At 42.8% G+C, this 21,762-nt stretch overlaps 1 protein-coding gene across 1 annotated transcript; it reads right to left on the reverse strand.

Moving 5' to 3' along the window:
- Window positions 1-443: 443 nt before the first annotated feature.
- On the reverse strand, window positions 444-21,524 carry LOC310743126 (uncharacterized protein). Its single transcript, XM_083573251.1, has 3 exons — window positions 21,168-21,524; window positions 857-923; window positions 444-575 (listed from the first exon to the last, which is right to left on the reverse strand). The coding sequence occupies exons 1-3, from the start codon at window positions 21,404-21,406 to the stop codon at window positions 540-542; spliced, it is 342 nt and encodes a 113-aa protein (XP_083429377.1). The 5' UTR covers window positions 21,407-21,524; the 3' UTR covers window positions 444-539.
- Between the last annotated feature and the right edge of the window lie 238 nt (window positions 21,525-21,762).

Here is a 21,762-nt window from a genome sequence, read left to right on the forward strand (position 1 = left end):
CTTAATGAGCAGGGTACGTCTGTAAGGCCTTGTTCTTGTGATTGCTTGAACATGAATATAAATCTCCATGTGACTGGGGACACTGATAAAGGATAACATGTATGGAGACATTGCGGCAAGACGTGTGTGTATGCCCCTGCCTCCCACCACAGATACAGCATTCACATGTTCAGACAAATGCCTGAACATGCCTTCTGTGTTCTAAGTTTGAAATGCACCATCTCCAATAAGCAAGATGAAAAAAATAATAATACTATTTTCTCCAATGATGCCAATAGTCCCAGGCAAGAAACAAATGTGTAAGCAGAAAGTGCCATTGGAAGATAAAATTACTTTAGCTGTCTAGCCACAGTGTTCCTGCTAAAAGCAATATGCTTTTCTGAGCCGCAGGAGTGGAAGTAGCTTCTACATGTAAGGAAATCAAGACACAATGGGCACACACATTTTGAGACGGGAAATATCTTTTTACTGGATTTTTTTGGAAATCAGTTCCTGACTGTAGATACTGTATATGTCACATTGACTTCAGCAGGTCTTGTTTAAATTCTACTCGATCCACAGCTGGTCAAATTATTCTGTTACAGTATGCAAAAAGAAGAAATTAATGGCAGACGTTGTTCTAGCACATGGAAATACACTGCTGCACATCATGTAAGTCTCACAAGGCAGATCAGGTACACTGACTACCATCTGAGAGCTAGCAAAGCTGGTTTAACCACCAGCAGCATACAGAAAGGAAAAAACTGTAGCTGTCTGTCTGGGCACAGAACAAACTTTTAGTTGAGAGAGGAAGAACATGATGTTTCTTTGTTCATTATTCCAATTGTGAATTAATAACGCTGTTTGCTTTACTCACCAGAGTAAAATCCCAATGTGGCCCAGGAGTTAGAAATGTGAATGAGCTTCCTCGCCGCAAAGAGTACCTGTGGACAGAAAATGTTTTCTTGTTTATGACAGCAGTTACAAGGAAAACTCTAAAGCTCTTACAGAGTTCCAGGGTACTTTGCTATCAATAACATTTAGCACAAGATATACATACACATGTGTGCATGTGCCAGTGTGCCAAGTGAGCCTTGACCCCGTGCAAGGCAGAGAGCTTTTAAGCAGAGTTATGTGTCATCAGCATATTCTGACAACCTACTCCAAAACTCTATTTTTTTTATAATAAATTTTTATTGGTTTTACAACATATATTAACACACAAAACAACTAACAATTCACAACATAACACATTAACAAACAAACATGTAAACACATATAATTTCTTAACCTCTCTTTCTTAAACCCTGTTTCAACGACTTCCCCATACCTCCCTTTTCTGCATCCCTGTTTTAGATTTTCCCAGCAACCCCTAATTTCAATACTTGTAATACAATTTCTAATCTTTTTCCTCTTATCCAATTACTTATCACTGCAATTCTGTTTTACATTACCCATGACATTTTAGCACTCATTAATTTTACAACAGTTCTTAAGATAAACTTTAAATTTCTTCCCCTACTCCAAAACTCTAAATGATACCACTCAGCAGTTTCATGTAGATGTTAAGCAGCATAGGGAATAAAATTGAAGCCTGGGAAACTCCACACTGATGGCTCCCCAAGCACTCCCCAAGCATCACCCTCTGGAAAAGAAAATCCAAGTAGGACAGGAACCACTGCAAAGTGGGGCCACCCACCCCTAACTCGGACAGCCACTCTAGAAGGATACCATGACTGATGGTATCAAAAGCCAGTGAGAGGTTGAGGAGAATTAACAGGGACACATTTTCTCTGTCTCTTTCCCAACAGAGGTCATCATACAGGGTGACCAAAGCAGTTTCTGTTCCAAAACCGGACCTAAACCCTGGTTGAAATGAATCTATAAAGTGAGTTCCCTCCAAGTACACCTGGATCTGGTCCTTGACCACCCACTCAAGAACCTTACACAAGAAGGGGAGATAGGTAACTGGCCGGTAAGTTACATAAATGTTTCTCTATAACCAAGCCTTTGGCTAATTAACATTCTATGGCATTTTGTGGGGAAGGGGGTTACTGGTTTGTTATTGTTTTATTATGTATTCTGTGTTCTCATTTTGAATGTTTATGTTGTGAAGTGCCCTGTGATCTTCAGATAAAGGATGGTATACAAATTTTAATAAATAATAATAATAATAATATCATGAAACTGCAGCCCACTAAAATGCCCTCACAAGTAATTCCAGGCCAAGAACTGAGAAGGGAACACTCCATTCCTAACAACTTCCATCTCAGCACCAATGCTTGGTTTCCAAAATTAGATCTGACTCCGCTCAGGTCTCTGCATGCTTGCTCTCATCAGAACAGAACAGCTGTTTCTGGCTTTCCAGTGCAAGAGAATGGAAAAGCTCTTGTTTCTTTGCATGATCACTACCTGAAGTTTCATAAAGGTACAAAGTAAAATAAATAAATAAATAAATATTGTTATTCTTTCTGTGCTTCTGAACATCTGCCATATGTCAGTGACTTCCATGGAAATTGCAGGTTCTGAAGAAGCCATATGTTTCTGACAAATATTCCAACTGCAGTGTTGTCTCAGTATTTCAGTGGCCAAATCAGCCTTGCAGAGAATGGAACAGTGCCAGGGAGTATTTCATACAATACCACAGTTGTGTGACATACACCTTTTAAGGGTGTTAAATCCACTGCCTTAAGTCATTCTCCAGGACTAGTACAGACTTAAGCAAATACGTTCACTTCCAAGTTTCACTGTCTAATAAGCTTGAGGCACAGACCTTTTCATTTATTTTGGACTCCGTAGCTTTTATCCAAAACTCAGATTTTTAATATCTCAGAAGAGTAGTTTTATATAATTGGCCAACGACAACACCTAATTTGATCAAATAATGGATTTTTTATTGCATGAGGCTCCAACAACTAGCAGGCTATAATGTTTCCACTCTGTGCTTCAGTTTACATCATAGTATTTGGGTGGGTGGAAGTCCTATGAATGCTGTAAACTGTATAACTTCAACCAGTGCTCTGCTGAATCAATCTGAAACACATGCCTGTTCTACGTCATTTACACAGGAGACATGCAGGAACCTGTGCAGGTACAATCTTTAAAAACTGGGAAGAGAAGTCATAGGTGGGAGATCTGTGGGAGATGTGGAGACGATTCTGAGAAGACAAAAAACATCTACCATTTAGCATGTACATTGATGTTGCTGCTACAATGCAGAAGAAAATATTTGTTCTAGCCACCATGACCAGTAAGATGATAGTTACTGAACCTGGCTCCTCTCTTGCTACTTCTGCTGGGTAGAATTCAGAGGGCCAGGGCATTGTTCTGCTCCTTTGTATTTACTGATGCTCAGAGCTCTTTGGTGCTATTTGACAAGCCATTTGAGCATACTAGAAACTCTTAAATATTTACTTGAGGAAGACTGAACAATGGCACGACTTCCTCCAGCAAATAGCTGCAGTCACTCTGGGATTTGACAGGAAGCTTCTGAGCCTCTCCATTTGTCTATATCAATATGCTAATTCGTCAGTTGCTCACTCCCCCACCCCCCACCCCCCGCGCAGAAAAATTGTTGGAGTCACCGACCTCCAAACTGGTGTGGAGGAACTGGATAACTTTTACATCTCTCAATTGCACAGACAAGTTGTTCTTAAGACCGTCCTGGAATACACTATTCAGCCAGCCATAATTTGCAGTTACCATCATCCCAGCCTCTCCCCAATTTGGAGGTGAGACAGGTTTTCATCCCTAGGAACATAATACAAGGCAGCTTCCCGAGTTATTGCTCCGCCTAGCTCAATACTGTTTACCGTATTTTTCGTGCTATAAGACGCACCAGACCACAAGACGCACCTAGTTTTTGGAGGAGGAAAACAAGAAAAAAAATATTCTGGATCTCAGAAGCCAGAACAGCAAGAGGGATCGCTGCGCAGTGAAAGCAGCAATCCCTCTTGCTGTTCTGGCTTCTGGGATAGCTGTGCAGCCTCCATTTGCTCCATAAGACGCACACACATTTCCCCTTACTTTTCAGGAGGGAAAAAGTGAGACTTATAGAGCAAAAAATATGGTACATTGATTGGTAGCAGCTCTCCAGGGTTCCACAGAGATCTCTACCAGCTGGGACATTTTGCATACAAAACACATACCAGGTCTAGGTCATCCCTAGGAAGCCCTACTATTTTCCAAGTGTCTTTCCAAGGTTCTTAACCAACTTGGGTCCAGGACACCTCATGGAACACCTGATCCCTTATATTCTGTGCTCAATCCCAGCTGTCTTCAGGGGAGTCACTGTTAGTGGTCCCCTGTGGCTCAGATGTACAGATGCACTGGCCCCCGGTGGAGTACAGGATCAGGTTTAAGGTGCTGGTTTTAACCTTTAAAGCCCTATACGGCCTAGGACCCTCGTACCTATGGGACCACCTCTCCTGGTATGTCCCATGGAGGACCTTACGGTCTTCAAACAAAAACATCTTGGAGGTCCCGGGCCACAGAGAGGTTACTCTGGCCTCAACCAGAGCCAGGGCTTTTTCGGCTGTGACTCCGATCTGGTGGAATGCTCTGTCACAAGAGACTAGGGCCCTGCGGGACTTGACATCTTTCCACAGAGCCTGCAAGGCAAAGCTGTTCCACCAGGCCTTTGGCCAAGGAACAGCCTGACCCCCTCCTTTGGTAATTCTTCACAGAACTCTAGCCCAATGGTTGCCATTAATTTGATTTGAACTGATTTTGTAATGAATTGATTTTAGAATGTTGTATTATTTTACTGTTGTTAGCCGCTCTGAGCCCAGCTTCGGCTGGGGAGGGCGGGATATAAATATTTTATTATTATTATTATTATTATTTCCAAGCAAGAGCCATTGTGGGCCCAATTTTATGGAACTCACTTCCAATTGAAGTAAGACAGGCCCCCTTCCCTGTTGAACTTCTGGCACTTACTGAAGACTTCTTTAATCCAGCAAGCTTTTAACTGGGATCTGATTTTATTGTTTTAAGTCATCTTTAGCCTCCTGTACATCACTTAGAGACAACTGTGATTAAGCGATAGACAAGCTGTTGAAATAAATATAAATATGTTAATAAATTGTGGGTGTCTTGCTCCATAGTCACAACTTGCACAAGTGCAGTGGTATGAGGTCTCCCTTATCCACATTTGGTCTCATCCAGCAGACCATGGGTAGGTAGGGTAACGCAGCGAACTGAATCCTGTCATTGGCAAATCCGTCATGGAGCAGCAGTGCACGCCATCCACTTGGATAGAACAGAACAGGATATTCTCCTGTTGAGGTTGGATGGTGCCTTTGCTTTGCAAGCAGCCAGGAGTCTGGCCAGCATATCTCAATGTTTATGCCATCTGGTTCTTTTTCTAATTTCTGCTTTGCCTCTCCAAAGATGCTTTGACAGCAAGTTCCTTTTGGCTGCCTGGCTGGAAGCTCAGCTTGTTTGCTTAACCTTCCCCACCCTCTCTCCTTCCAGAATTAATCTGCACCAAGGGAGGTAAACTGAAGAAGAAAAAACAAGAGTGTTTCCCTTCAGCCAAATATACTGGACCCTTGTGGTAGGTTTCCTGTTCTGCCTGCTTAACTGAAAGGAAAGCCTGCTACCCATCCCCACTATATGCATATCTTGTCAATCTATTGTTGTGGAGGAAGCATGCTGGGAACATCAAACAGAACAATAAGCTTGGATTCTTCCCAAAATATAGATAAGAGGACCCTTTGAAGGTCCCAAAAGATGCAGATGTAAAAAATAATAATAGCAGAGCTGTCAGGTATTCAAAACATTTTTAGTTATGCATCAGTCATCTGCCTTTAAAACAGATGGATCAATTTTAATAAATCTGCATATTACTAAAAAGTAAATATGAATGCCTTATAATTCAACAGAACTAAGTTTTCTTCTTCATTCCTTGCTTGAGCAACACACACTGGTCCATTCAGCCTGAACATTACAGTCCGGATACCTAACACTATTAGACGAGAGACATAGATACTCCCCTTAGGTAGCAGTATATCTTCCAGTCCAGCTTCTCCTCCTCCAAGTCACCTAAATTACTGCAAGTCTCAAAAGATTCCATCAGCATATTCTACCAAACTTTGGTAGCTGTTCTGTTTGAGGGTTTGTCCGGAGAGTTTAATCTAGTAGCCCTGTTAACTTTAAAACACCCTTCAATGTCCAAAATAAATTGGGTAGCAATTCTCTATTTCCTTCCTCTTTGGCTTCTAACCAGCTTTGTTTTTCCAGTTTTAAAACACTGGCGCACAGCTCTATTCAGTGATATTAAATGCATATTAAATAATGCATTTTCAGGCAGCTAGATTATGCTAATGACAATTTACAATTACAACAAGGAAATAACCTTCAGCACCCTCTAACTAACAGTTGTAAACAAGGCAGAAACCGAGTAAGCATTTTTAACTCCTAGGTTGGAAAGCGAGTTCTTTCAGCCCAATGTATTTGTATCTAGTTTACATCTTTTAAAGCCACAATTCTACGTGTTTACTAAAAAGTAAACCCCACTGCACATAGCTTATACTGTTACCCTACTTTTGTTGTTTCTTAAAATATATATACTGTATACAGCTTTTCACATACAGTAAACATAATGTTAAAATTCTTAAATCCTTAGGAGTGGGAAAGGTAGAAATCTCAAATCTAAGCGGAAATTCTACCCTCCGAGAGAAGCAACTCCCAAAACACTCTGGCTGAGCCACTATTTGGCAATCTGCAACTCTGAATCAATTAGCAGTTCTAGTGGCTGCTTCTAATGCAGCAAAACCATAAAAGTGGCACAACTGGGTAGAAAAGTTTAAATAGCAATTGGTGGGTGGGTCTGTGTGCAAAACAATATCTGACCACTGAAACCAAGTGGATCGGGCACAGACTGCTACTGTTGATTTCAGGACTTCTTGTACTTTTCAGACAGTCTACAGCAGCCACTACTTTGATCTTTTTATATCCTTTGGGGTTTCTGGGGAAAGCGGCTTTAGACACCTCAGACAGGTTTCAGCAATATTGTGCATGTGCTTCCCCCACCTCCTTTTAAATAGCGAAAACAATGGCTGTAATCATAAACACGCCAGCTTTTGAACAAGTCCCATGGCGCAGTGGGACAGACTTCTAAGAACATTTGCCCTCAACTTCTTTGTCCAGCTTGAAAAGGTGAAGCAACACAGCTGAGCTAATCAGAGAATATTAACGAAGTGTCATTATCCATGAGTAATTTATATGATGGGCAGTGGTGATCTGGCATGCTTCCCACATCATCATGGCAGCACGCATGCATCAACCCCGAATTCACCATTTAACTCCTCCACTATCTCCCAACAGCAGACTTCCTATATTGGCAAAGGACCTTCCTTTCATGTTCTCTCCGGATTTTCCTCCCATGGGACTTCTGGTCCAAGTCAACTGCCTAGCAACCTGTAATAGGTTCGGGCCAAGCTACTCTGCAAAGGAAATTAACTCTGGACAACATTCCAAGCTTGCAAAGAGTCACTCATTTGGATCTCTGGGTAGAATATGAGCCACCTACAGGTAGGAAAGCCTATACCTTATAGCTTTATTTGCAGAGCCGCAATATTACAGTCCTGCTCAGACAACTGTAAGCAGGCACTTGCTTGGGGATGTCTGCTTCAGTGGCTTAAGGTTCTCATGGTGCCAGAGTCCAGCATACTGTTTCAAACCACAAAATGTACTCAAAAGATATTCTGGGCAAAGTGTTATGACGGCATGACCTCTGCAAGACTTAATTCTGAGTACATCCACAGAGGACTTCCCTGGTCCCATCCTGTCTCCCACCTGCACCCACCCCATGCACTGAAATTAGACTTCAAATGACCTTTCTATTTGAGTCGAAGGCAGCTTTATTCAAACCTAATTGTGGCACATGGGTATGAGGAGTAAGTGGAGCACATGAGTAGCTGTGTGGTACATGCATATGCCTACGTTTCCATGCACAATTCAAAGTGTTGGTGCTTTAGAGCCCTTTAGAGCCCTAAATGGCCTCGGTTCTGCATACCTGAAGGAGCGTCTCCACCCTCATCGTCGTGCCCAGACACTGAGGTCCAGCACCGAGGGCCTTCTGGCGGTTCCCTCGCTGTGAGGTTACAGGGAACCAGGCAGAGGGCCTTCTCGGTAGTGGCACCTGCCCTGTGGAACGCCCTCCCAGGCAATAAAACTATTTTACTTTTAAAAGACAACTGTTTAGGGAAGTTTTTAATGTCTGATACTGTGTTGTTTTTAATATTCAGTTGGAAGCCGCCCAGAGTTGCTAGGAAACCCAGCCAGATGGGCGGGGTATAAATAATAAATTATTTATTAATTATTATTAATTTATTATTATTATTTATTATATATATTGTGGCATGAGGGCAGTGCCAACAGCCCCCCCCAATACTTGGGAAATCCTCCTGTACAGGTTTTGGAATGGGTAGCAGACTTGCAAATCCATGCGGCTGTATCTAACTGCATCCTACTCTGAGTAGACCCATTTAAATAAATAAAACAAGTTTGTCATGTCCATTAACTTCAGTAGGATTACTCTGAGTAGGATTGTGCTGAATACCCCTCACAGTGATACCTCTAAACCAGAGAGGAAAACAAACCAAGTTGGGGAGAAATATCAGATACTTTGTAGCCTGCATCAAATCTCCAAGAGTCCAAAAACACTCCTGGCTCTGCTCCCAGTTATCCCCATTTTACAGACAGGGAAGCAAGCAGAGAAACTGCAACGGAATCAAAGACATCTATCTAGTGAGTCAACAGCAGAACACACCACAAGACTTCACAGGTCCAAGTCCACCACACTCTGTTGGTGCTGGCTTATCAGTTAGGACATGTTATCTCTTGCCTCCTACTCTTAAAAAAAAAAAAAAAAAAAGGCAAGCAAGCCTGGGCACACAACTGAAAAATGAAGGTAGACAGTTAGGACCAACAAAACCCAAGACCTAGCACTAAGCAGCAGTTACAGCCTCAGCAATAAATAGGATTTATACATGGCCAATGCTCAAGGATAAAAGTGAACTCTAATTCCAAAGCAGAACAGCAAACAACAGCGTTGATGGGAAAGGGCAGATTGTGCTGTACTCATTCCTGTAGAAAGACGCACACCACGTTGTTTCCACGTGGACCGTGGCACAGCCCATGATTCCTTGCTGCCATCCACCAGCCCCTTGGGATTTGCTCTGCCTCCTTTTTAAGTAAGCTTTCCAGCTTATTTAATAGACTAGAATAGAATTCCAGACTAATAGCATGTTTCCAGTTAGCAGGCAAGAGGCCAATTCTAAGGCTAGCTGAACTTGATGCACATTTTTTCCTACCTATTTCAAGTGCTCCCACAGACGAACAGCAAAGATCAAATAAAGGCACTGGGCCAAATCCATGAGCAAAAACCCCACTCGCAGATTATGCCAGCTCAAAAGAACTGCCAGTTGTGGGGTGGGGGTGGGGGAGAAGATCAAGAGACATTTTAAGTTCTTGTGGGAAATTATGCCCAACTAGGATCAGCAGAAGTCGTGGCATGAGATTTGTCACAAAACACATTTCCCATGATTAAGACACTGTTTTCCGTTAGCTACTTATTTTAGATGATCACCTTGTTTATAAGACAAGTATTCCTTTAGTTTCAAGCAGTGTTTGTTACGGGAATATACAGTGGTAGCTCGGGTTACAGACGCTTCAGATTACGGATTTCGCTAACCCAGAAATAGTACCTCAGGTTAAGAACTTTGCTTCAGGATGAGAACAGAAATCGCGCGGCAGCGGCGCAGCGGCCCCATTAGCTAAAGTGGTGCTTCAGGATAAGAACAGTTTCAGGTTAAGAACGGACCTCCAGAATGAATTAAGTTCTTAATCCGAGGTACCACTATATAGTGGATGGATGCAAAGAGATCAACTGTATTCTGTACAGTAAACAAGTTTCCATATTTTTATCTTTGGGAAATAAATCCATACATAATAGGCTAAACTTTGTCCACTGTTGCCAATCCTTTCTAGACACTGCAAAGTTATGGAGTGTTCACTCATATGGAGTGATGAGATGGAAGCTGACCATCAAAAGGATAATCACAACCAGTTTACATACGGTACTTAAAAGGAGGCAGTTGTGGGGAAGCAGTTGTGTTTGACTGGGAAAAGTCCCACAGAGAAATAGAAAGAGCTTGTGCTCAGGGCAAGCAGGTGGGAGAGAGGGGGAGACTGAGAGCTTGGGAACAGAGAGCAAATTAATGAATTAGTAGTAGTAGTACCACCCTGAAGATCACAGGGTGGTTTACAACATAAAAATGCAGAATGAGAACACAAAATACATAATAATTTTAAAAGAATCAATAGCAGCCCCCCAAACACATTTAAAAGGCCATAGAACTTTTAATCAGCTAAAGGGCCTAGTTATAGAGAAACACTTTCATCTAACTCCTAAAGATATGTAATGAAGGCACCAGTTGAGCCTCCATGGGGAGAGCAGTCCATAAACGGGGAGCCACCACAGAAAATGCATTTTCTCATGTTTCTACTGTCCAGACCTCTTGGGGGGGGGGGCACATGAAGAAAAGCCTCAGATGATGATCTGTAGACAATGAGTTCAAGCACATGAGCCTAAAATATATATTGGATGCAGAATGTACAGGCCTGAAAGAAAGAGGGCAAATAGAAGCTGGTCGAGCCTTTAAAGCACCCCATAGTCTCCTTGGACTGGTCTTAACCATCCAGGGGTCTTTTACCTCTTTTTACCATTTACTGGCATATTGGAATAGCCAAGAAATAAACTTTCGTGTCAGAGAAGAGAAATACTTTCACAAGTATTCAGATCTGAGTGGGACAGAGGAGAAAAGCAGGAGCAAGAGAAATACTAGGTATTTAGCAGAGATAAGTGGGAGCTACAAGGGCAAAAGGAGTCTTCCAGGAAAAGGCTGAGGCAGCAAAGACAGGCAGCTTGGGGGATGAACACAACTGGGCTGGGTCTGCTAGGAGTAATGCCTATATCATTTAGCAAACCTTAAAAAAACCAAAAACCATTGTGTGGGGGTGGCCAAGCTATGTTCATGGATCTTTCATTTTAAAGGTCCACAGTGCTTATAAAAGAACAGCCATATCTATGTCTACTGTATGTCTCCACCCTCTCTTCTTAACCAACAACCAGGTAGTTTGCAAATTGCTAGAGACACAAAGCCCGCAACTTTTGGTCTGCACAAGGATTTGTGGTCAAGTAATAATAATAATTTATTATTTATACCCCACCCATCTGGCTGGGATTCCCCAGCCACTCTGGGCGGCTTCCAACCAAATATTAAAAACAGTAAAGCATCAGTAAACAGGTGTGCTGAATTGGCTATCAAATTTCAAACAAGCCATCTTTTTTAATGGAGCAGTAAAAAAGCCAAATGTTCAGCACCTAATTTCTCCCCTTACCCAACAGTCTTTTCTCATACCTAGCATTTTGCCGTTGGCCTTTGTGCAGATACCCTCCTCAGCCATTGACAGGTTGAGTCAGAAATAATTTTTCCTTTTTACCAAACAACTGTATTAGGACCATGAAGAGGCTTTAATGTTAAACTGCAACTTATGGTAATAAGAAAATTAAAATGCCTGGGACAACAGAGCTGTAAGATCTAGTGCGGCATGAGACACTAAATTTGTCAGTTTGAAGATAGAAGTTTGAAAGGGAGCAGCCAAAACCGAAGATAAGGAAGTTCTGTGCCTCATCTCCAGTAGCTCATTTTGAAATTGAATAGCATGAAGAGCTGGTAATAGTCTTCCCTTATTCCAGTTCCTGTCTCAACTGCAGGCCACTTTGGGACCCAAATGAGGAAATGCAGGGTGTCAATTCTCTGCTAAATAAATAAGCAAGCCTTTAGATGCAGCTTACTGTGGAGCACCTAGCAAGTGATAATGTAGGCCACTTTGCCATGCATAGCTCCTCCTGCTAATTCCTGCATATCACCCTGCTTGTAAAACACATAGCTAGATGAGATGACTGAAAAGCTAGCAACCACATCCCATTGTCCCACCCATCCTGCTTCATTACCACAGCCTCTTCCCTTTAACCTTTTAAGAGCTGATTTGAGGCATAGACACCCTTTCACCATAGCCAGCTTGCTAATTTCCTTCTGTGAGAAAAAAGGGTAGTTTCTGAACTTGTATAACCCTGACTATTTTAGTCTCTTCCTTCATTTCCTTTTTCATGCCACATCAAAATCTCTGCTGAAAGGATAGTTGTACAGGTGTAATTGTGCAGATTCAGAAAGGTTTGTTTTACTATTTGAAATGTAGTATCTTAGATGCATATCCAGGAAGTTATGTTGTTCTTATTTGGGGGGGGGGTGAGAGAACAACATGCAGGTCAACACTGTTTCAAGTCAGTTATAGCATACAGTATTCCCTTTCATATTTATATATACATTGGGTGTCACATTGTATCCATTTATGAATTGTGGTGGCCTTTTGGCATGGCCATAAGCAAAAATGTTTGTGTGTGCATTTTATTAATTAAAGACAACAAAAATGGTAAAAGCAGGCCTCCGGTTTTGAGTTAATCTACACAAAGAGATGTGTTATTCTCTGACCAAGCAGCCAGATTGCATTTTCATGTAAACACCAAGCTGATGGTACTGTGGCCTTCCCAAGGAATAGTAATCCCTGTTTCTACACTGTGTTCGGATCAAGGACAAGATGAACCTACATTCCGTAGTGTGCAAGAACGCTGCTTATTAAGTCAGTTGTGAAGGAGTTGTTTTCCATGTGCTTGGAACCATAGAATTGTAGAATCGGAAGGGACTGCAAGGGTCATTTAGTCCAGCCCCCTGAAATATGGGAATCTTTTGCCCAACGTGGGGCTCAAACCCATGACCCTTAGATATAAGATATCTTTATTGTCATTGTCCCATACAGAACAATGAAATTGAAACTCTATTGACTGAAGTATCCTGAGTTATGTTGATGTGCAAAGTATCTTCTAAAAACTTTGGGATTAGAAGAGAAGGAAGAAGGGCATTTATTTCAATCGGAACACATTACAGAAAATAGCTTGCAGCTTTACAATGCATTAAGAGTGCATGGTGCTTCCCACCCCCCACCATACCCTCAGGTTTATTAAACCAACGCAATCCAGTTAAACACAACCCCAGCATAACCATCTGCACAATTCACTGTTTTCATGTTACTTGCAAGTCTACTAAAATAACAGTCCTCAACAATAGATTGTTGTGAGAGTGAACAATTCAAGTACCGTATTGTAGGATTCCCACACCTGTCACCCCTTACTATTCACCATGCTTCCTAGGAATGAGGGAGTCCAGCAACACCTTGAGGGCCACAGGTTTTCCACCTCTTGGCTAGTAAAAAGCAAAGGAGAGAAAATATACTAAAAACCACAAATTATTACAAGGAAAGTACTGTATTTTTCGCTCTATAAGACGCACCCTCTTGCTGTTCTGGCTTCTGGGATAACTGCACAGCCTGCATTCGCTCCATAAGACGCGCACACATTTCCCCTTACTTTTTAGGAGGGAAAAAGTGAGTTTTATAGAGCAAAAAATGTGGTATTCTGTGGCTGCAACCCAAGCATACTATCAGAGAATAATCGCCACTCAACACAGTGTGATTCATTTCCAGGTAACCATACATAAGATTGCACTATAAAAACTTTTCTGTTCTGAAACAGATGCAGAACTATTGCTGCAACACAACCTGTTTGGTGTAGCTTAGGTTGAAGCTTCAAGAATGCTTCCGAATAACATGTCAAGAAACTTTTACTATAGGGGAGAAGCTAGGGAAGAATGCACACTTTTCTATTCAAAAGGGAAATGGCCTGTGGTCAGGAAGAAAAAATATTGTACAGCCAAACACAGAACAACCTTTGCAAACACATTGTTCTAGCTACTGAAAACTGAAAGACTTTCCATACAGAACTAAATATGCTGTTTTCCACAACACTGACCAAAAGCAGCTCAGTACAAGGACCAAGTTGGTTAAAATACAAAAGCAGCATCATTTGCGCCACCTTGTGCTCATGCATATGCAGCATGTTAAGATACATGCCATAATCAGATTTAGTGGCATTCTCTTTAAGAACTGGAAAAAGATGTGCAATATAAAATGATATGTTTAAGTGATTAATTCTAACGCCAGTAACTAAAAAGATGGGGCCTTTTCTGATAAGAAGGGGAAAGAAACAGCAACAACAAAACACATCCTTTCAGACCAAGATAGAACCAAATATAGTTTGCCCCCAAGCAATGGATGGTTGGCTTTTCAAGCAATGACAAGCTTTTGGGCCGTGGGGGGGGGGGGAAATTCTCTGATGAGGAACATTACAAAATCAGCATCAACAGTAAAATCTGATGCACTGTTTGGAATCATCATTTGTATTCATGAAGTCCACACGGCTTCCTGGAAAGCATGGAGCTTGCTCTTCATTCCCCACTTGCATCATCAGTCATAGCCATACAGGGGAAGCCTTGCTAATTTCACTTGTTCTGGATGGCTTGCAAATCACGCTGACAAAGCTTTTCCTTTCACTTTCTACTCCTGGCTCCCAGCACCAATCAACCCATTCCTGTGTTTCATTGTTATACTGTACTACGAACCATAGAGTAAAAAGAAAGGAGAAACTGAAAGGAAAATATTTGCTATAGTATAGATTCAGAGTCTACCTTGGTGCATCTAGCTCAGTTTTGTCTACGTGGATTGGTAGCTCTCTGTCCTACCCAGAGATTGAACCTGGCACTTTTTATAAGCAAAGTATGTACTTTGCCTCTGAGTTGCAGCCTTTTCCCAATCTATTTACTTTTCTCTCTCATCTGTACATGTTCTCTTGAGACCTGGAGGGAAAGCTCACACCCAGAACTTAATTTCTTTAAAAAGCAAGAAAGGAGGTAGGACACTCTATCACACTACAGGCCAAAACCAAAGTGAAGGGATCATTTTTTATTGTGTAGGGGGAAGCATTCATCCTCAAGAATACCAAGAAACACCAAACCCAATATATAGTTATGTTGTACTCACAGTTAGAATCATGGAATTGTAGAGTTGGAAGGGATCCTGAGGGTCATCCAGTCCAACCCACAGCATGCAAGAATCTCAGCTAAAGAACCTAGGGGATGGTCACCCAAAACTACTACTGCTAGCCAGGGGAAAGAGCAGAATTTCCCTTTGAAATACACAAACAGGTGTGAACACCTGTTTGTTAATAGTAATATTTTCTGTGAGTGATCTGAGTGTATTTCCCTCATCTAATCTTTGACATTCAGATCACAGCTTGCATTTCTGGGAAATGCTGTCAACACTTTAAAGGAAGAAGCACAGTTCTTGGTGGTTCAGGCCACAGGTACCCAGGAGTCTTAATATCAGAAGACATACCGTATTTTTTGCTCACTTTTTCCCTCCTAAAAAGTAAGGGGAAATGTGTGTGCGTCTTATGGAGCAAATGCAGGCTGCGCAGCTATCCCAGAAGCCAGAACAGCAAGAGGGATTGCTGCTTTCGCTGCGCAGCGATCCCTCTTGCTGTTCTGGCTTCTGGGATTCAGAATATTTTTTTTCTTGTTTTCCTCCTCCAAAAACTAGGTGCGTCTTCTGGTCTGGTGCGTCTTATAGAGCGAAAAATACAGTACTTTCCTTGTAATAATTTGTGGGTTTTAGTATATTTTCTCTCCTTTGCTTTTTACTAGCCAAGAGGTGGAAAACCTGTGGCCCTCAAGGTGTTGCTGGACTCCCTCATTCCTAGGAAGCATGGTGAATAGTAAGGGGTGACAGGTGTGGGAATCCTACAACCTTTTAAGAGGCCCAAGTTCCCCATCTTTTAGGAGTTCAGCACCCAATTCTGCTTTGTTCTGCATCCAGCCTTCCCAAACCATGTCTGCCTTACCTAGTTTACACTGCAAACTGCAGGCAGGGGCTGCTAACATTACAGCTAATTTTTACAGCGCCTAGTCTCTATAATTAGCACTATCATCTACTGGCATCTAGTGGACAGGAGCTGACTTTCAGTCAACACTCTACAGCTAGGATGGCACTGTTACGTGTCTCAAGAACTGTATTTACAGACATATCAAGGATTAGTTAAATCTAAGCCTATGACACATATGTCTGCTTGTCAGGCCTCACTTCCTAGATCTAAAAAGAACAACTTGCACCCCATGCTTTCCTGTTGGAAGTCATTTTCACACCATACACCTTACATTAGGTAGGAGAGACCGAATAGCTAAGGAAGTCCAGACTATAAAAACAAAATCAGTTATGCTGAAACAATCACCCAGAGCACTTAAGGGCTAAATAAAGCTATATTTTATAATTTTACACCCTAATTAAGGCTCCTGGGACTAATCCCCAATGAATACTATGGGACATATACTTCCAACTAAGCATGCTTCATATTGTGTTGCATGAAATGTCCTTAAGGGAAGGATTGCAACCACTCACCCTGCCTTGCCTTGTTAATTTCTATAAGGAGTTTTGTGCCCTTGAGCTTGAGGTTGTAAGGAGTGCCTCAATGTGAGAGCCTGAGTGTATAAAAAAAACTTCTCTGCATCATTACAACATTCAGTTGGGATAAACAGAAGCAGCAGCAGCAAGTTGGATATTTCAAAATGCAATTGAAGGGATGGGCTGATTCTACCCAAAGTGAATTTACACTTTGTAAATTTACACATCTCCTATACCCAAAGTGAATTTACAAAGAGGCCTACAACTGGTTTGAATCTCTCTCAAATATTATTATAAAATTTGTATTGTGGAGTTCTGGGCAGTGGCAACTCTTTTCCATATGACATTGGAACAGTGCTTCATCTTACAATGTTTCAACAACCAACTAACCAGCCTCATTTTAAACTTAGTATTGACTCACTTTAAACCTGGGATTCAGAAAAATGGGTAAAATGCAGACTCAAGAATGCATGTTTTTGAGAGTTCCACAGACTGATACTCAAAATCCCAGTAACCTGTATTTGGAAAGTAAAGCACATGTGGTACACATATCTGAGCCACCTTTAAACATTCTGCCATTAGTAAACTTGTACAGGATTGCTCCAAAGGTGGCTGGCAGAATGCTAAACATGTTTTGTCACTTTCTCTCACCCTAGAACAGTTTTGCTATAAAATGGATGAGTGGTTTTAATGTTCTCCTAGCTTACACAAAGAGGACACAAGCACTGCAACCCATAAATGCTAATACAGAATTGGTGTAAAATAACTTTATACCAGCTCTGACCTACCTTTTAGTAATGACAAATGTTTCATCCCATTTCGACATTGCCAGTTGGCAGTCCATCCACAGAGCAGGGCTGGGATGCTGGTCAACTGGCTACCTATTTGATTGGGGCCAAATATTATGTGAAGTTGAGAATACCCTGGCATAAGTGGCAGCTAACCTTTATTATTACATCATGGAATCATTCAATAGGAATGGCAGAAGGGCACCTTCCTTTACCTTAGAGGCAGCACCTGAACTCTCCACCTGTCTCTCACACATTCTGTATTTAAGGGGAAGCCAGCATTGCACTTAAACTCCTAGAGAGCTTCTGCTCTCCTCACTTTCCAATTAATGGACATGATTTAAAATTTCCCAGGACCTCTGAAAAGGTACGTAAGAATTCAAGAGAAAGGATGTCATAGCCATCACTGGCTCCAATAATGGAGACCAACTCTATCAATTCAATTTTTACCCTCCATTAAGCCAGCTATTGGTATAAAGTACTGTGCAATGGGAGCAATCTTGGCCAGGGCAGAAAAGCTTTAAAACAACCCTGTTTGTCCTTGTATGCCTCAAGAAAACTTGACCTACTTGAAATAAGTAAAAGTATGTTGCTGGCTGCTGAATAAAAGTTACAATAAAAGGCTAGTAGGCCATCTAGCAATAAAGGAAATGTTGTATGTTGAAGGCTTCATTTGCACGTTGCAACATTATGAGGTCAAGGTTAGCAGTGGTAAAATGTACTGCACAACTTTAGGCTGTGGGGAGGGGGAGGTTGTCAGATTTTGAATGTGACCTGGTTTTAAAAAACAAAACAAAACTCCACCCCACTAGCAGACAACTAGCACAACAGCAGGGAGAAGGCTGGGTTAGAACTTTTCTCCTTAGTGTGCTAGTGTGTTTGCTTGTTACTTGATTACTCCTCATCTGCAATTACACAGTCTATTTTATCCTATCATGATTCTGCCACCTCATTCTGCTGCATAAGTACACCTGACCTAAGGTCGGATTTAGACATAATATCAGGTCTACAAGAAAAACTTATCCCGTGCATCGTTCCACACAACTAGCTTCCCTAAACTGAGAAGAGAAGGAGCCCAGGGCAGCAGGCGCAAATTCTATCAGCTCCCAGTTAGAATGAGAGGAATGTCGATCTTTGTTTTATATAATGCAGCCGTTTTAGTGCTAAACTTGGAAACTGCCTGACGTGCCTGAGCAGAAAAGCAGTATATAAATCCAAAAAATGAATAATGAACTGTTTTGAATGGAATGTGAGTGACGCTTGCCTGGGTTACTGATAGAATCACAGAATTGCAGAGATGGAAGAGACCCCCAAGGGTCATCTAGTCCAACCCTCTGCAATGCAGGAATCACAGCTAAGGAATCCCTGACAGAAGGCTAACCAATCTCTGTTTAAAAACCTCCAAAGAAGGAGAGTCCACAGCCTTCCAAGGTAGTCTGTTCCACTGTCAAACAGCTCTTACTGTCAGAAAGTTCTTCCTGATGGTTGTCAGAATCTCCTTTCTTGTCATCTGAAGCCATTGGTTTGAGTTCTACTCTCTGGAGCAGCTGAAAACAACTTCACTCCATCTTCCATGTGACAGTCCTTCAGATAATCTGAAGATGGCTCTCATGTCACCTCTGACTCTTCTTCTTCAGGCTAAATACACCCAACTCTTCCACATACGGCTTGGTTTCCAGACCCTTGATCATCTTGATCACCCTCCTCTGCACACATTCCAGCTTGTCAATCTCCTTCTTAAATTGTGGCACCCAGAATTGCACACAGTATTCCAAGTGTGGTCTGACCAAGGCAGAATAGAGTGGTTCTATGACTTCCCTTGATCTGGACAGTGTACTTCTGTCGATGCAGCCTAGAATAGCATTCACTTTTTGTGATGCTGCATGACCCTGTTGACTCACATTAAGATTATGGTCCACTAAGATCCCCAGATCCTTTTCACATATAAATGTACTTACACAGCTCAGGAGCTCAATACCTTAAGGACCGCCTCTCCCCATACAAACTGACCCAGACCCTGCAATAGTCATCTGAGGCCCTTCTCTATGTCCCCTTTCCCAGAGAGGTTCAGAGGGTGGCAACAAGAAAACAGGTCTTTTCTGTGATGGCTCACCATCTGTGGAATGCTCTCCCCAGAGAGGCTCGGCTGGTGCATCATTACATGTCTTTAGACACCAGGCAAAAGCATTCTTCTTTACCCAGGCCTATGGTTATTAAAAAATCTATGGCCTGCAAAAGTGTTGGGGATAGGACTCTTCTTATTATTGTTTTACTTTTTATTATGATTTTATCATTGATATTGTGTAATATGTTTCTAATGTTGTACACCACCCTGATCTTTTGATAAAGGGTGGTATATAAATTGAATTAATACTAGTAACAACAATAGTACTGGTAAGCCAGGTGTCCCTTATCTTATATTTGTGCAGCTGGTTCTTCCTGCTTAAGTGTAGAGCCTTACATTTGTCCCTATTGAAATTCATCTTGTTAGCTTGGGCACAGTTCTGCAATCTGTTACGGTCATCTTGAATCCCGATTCTGTCTTCTGCAGCATTAACTACCCCTCACTGGGCACACATCTTGAGGGGAAGGGAAAAGACTTGCACCCTGAACACACTGCATAAACAGCTTCTGTGTCATAGGGAAAGGTCCCTTGGGCATTAATCTAAAACATGCAGTTTTGCCAGTTGCAGGGAGCAATACTATTGAGTTTATGCCCTCTTTCTGACCTTCCCAGGGGTGGGACGGGACAGATTTGGCTGGCTTTTGTGGGTGACAGGATGCAGAACGAGATGGATTTCTGCTGTAATCCAGCAGCGCTCTTGTGTTCTTACGGATGCCTGCTGTGTCATTGCTTTTTTTTAAACCACACACATCACATATCAAGTGCCCACTTCAAAGATCCGGACGAAATATACAAAAGAGCTGGCTGGCTACGTCACTCTGATTTTAGGATTTTTGCCATACTGCTATGGGTGGTGCAATAGGGGACTGTTGCATTTGCTCTGCTTCTTCACCCGCCATTCATTTTCTTTTATTTGATTGCAGTGGCGGCTCAAAATCCTTTTAGATGAGTGTGTGTGTGTGTGTGATAATAACGATACAACAACACAATAAGAATAGTTTGCACTTGACTCATGACGATACAAGGATATAATACGAATAGGGGCTCATCCCTTTAACAAGTGGGGGGGCCTGCAGGTTCTCACACTTTATCTCAGACCCCCTCCATCCCCTTTCCATGTAAAAAGCTGGGGATGGGCATCAATAACACTACTACTACTACTACTACTACTAATAATAATAATAATAATAATGGTAATCTTCTTTGGCGATCACTCGTAGCTGAGTAAGATTGTCTTCCATGCAGCAATGCGAATAAATTGTACTGGACTCATCCCTTTAACAAGTGTGCCATGGGGGAGGGGGACCCCTCTGCAGGTTCTCAGCTTTATCTCAGACCACCCCCCTCCCCTTTTCAGGTAGAAAGCTGGGGATGGGCATCAATAACACTACTACTACTACTAATACTACTACTAATAATAATAATGGTAATCTTCTTTGGCGATCACTCGTAGCTGAGTAAGGTTGCCTTCCATACAGCAATGCGAATAAGACTGCACTGGACTCATCCCTTAAACAGGTGTGCCGCGGGGGAGGGGGGACCCCTTTGCAGGTTCTCAGCTTTATCTCAGACCACCCCCCCTCCCCATTTCAGGGAGAAAACTAGGGGTTCAATAGTACAATAGTAATCGATAATGGTGGTGATGATGCAATCGGATCGTCCCTGTGACGAGGAGGGGGCTGAAGGCTCTTAGGCCCCCCACCTTTTGAAGCGAATAATATTGGGGAGGGGGTCAACACCCCCAGCGCCTCATACCGCCCCCCCCCTCGATTACTATTATTCCTATTACCGTGAATTTATTCGTCACCCGCCCCTCACCCTAAGGACCCAGAGCGGGGATGCGAGGGGGCACTTACCGCCCGCAGGAGGAGGCTGAGGAGGCGGTTGAGGAGGAGAAGGAGGAGGAGGCGGCGGCCTGCCGGGCCCCTCCGGGGGTCTCGAGGAGAGGCGCGCCGCCGTCGCTTCTCCTCACAGGCGCTCCCCCCGCGGCGGCGGCGGCGGCGGCGCCGGGCCTCGCCGCTTGCTGCTGCTGCTGCTGCCGCCGCCTCCCCTTCCTCCTCAGAGGGGGCTTCTCAGCCAAGGGGCCGCTCTCCATGCCGGGCGAGACCAGACTCGCCTCCGCTGAAGCCCGGGACGAGAATGGTTAATGGCGGCGGCTGAGGGAGGAGGGCCGCCCGGCCGCCTCGCCACCAAAAAAAAGCCGTTTGAAAATGGCGGCGGGAGCCGCGCCGGCCAATCGGCGCCGCCGACGGCCGGTTGCTAGGAGACGGCGCGGGGTGCGAGGGGGGGGGAGAGGCCTAGCTGCCAGGCCTGAGGCCTTCTTCGCTTTGGGGATTATTTATTTTTCAACAACCTTGCTTTTTCCTAACAAAAAATTTTTTTTCCTTCCAGTAGCACCTTAAAGACCAACTAAGTTAGTTCTTGGTATGAGCTTTCGTGTGCATGCACACG

The sequence above is a fragment of the Podarcis filfolensis genome (assembly GCF_964270895.1).
Source record: "Podarcis filfolensis genome assembly, chromosome: 10".
Classification (NCBI taxonomy): Eukaryota; Metazoa; Chordata; class Lepidosauria; order Squamata; family Lacertidae; genus Podarcis; species Podarcis filfolensis.

Coding starts and splice junctions, on each gene's coding strand:
- LOC310743126 (XM_083573251.1), bottom strand. CDS start 21,406: ATGGAGAGCGGCCCCTTGGCTGAGAAGCCCCCTCTGAGGAGGAAGGGG. Junction 924..21,167: donor TCAGCCTCCTCCTGCGGGCG/GTAAGTGCCCCC, acceptor TTCTGTCCACAG/GTACTCTTTGCGGCGAGGAA. Junction 576..856: donor CACATTGGGATTTTACTCTG/GTGAGTAAAGCA, acceptor ATACTGTAACAG/AATAATTTGACCAGCTGTGG.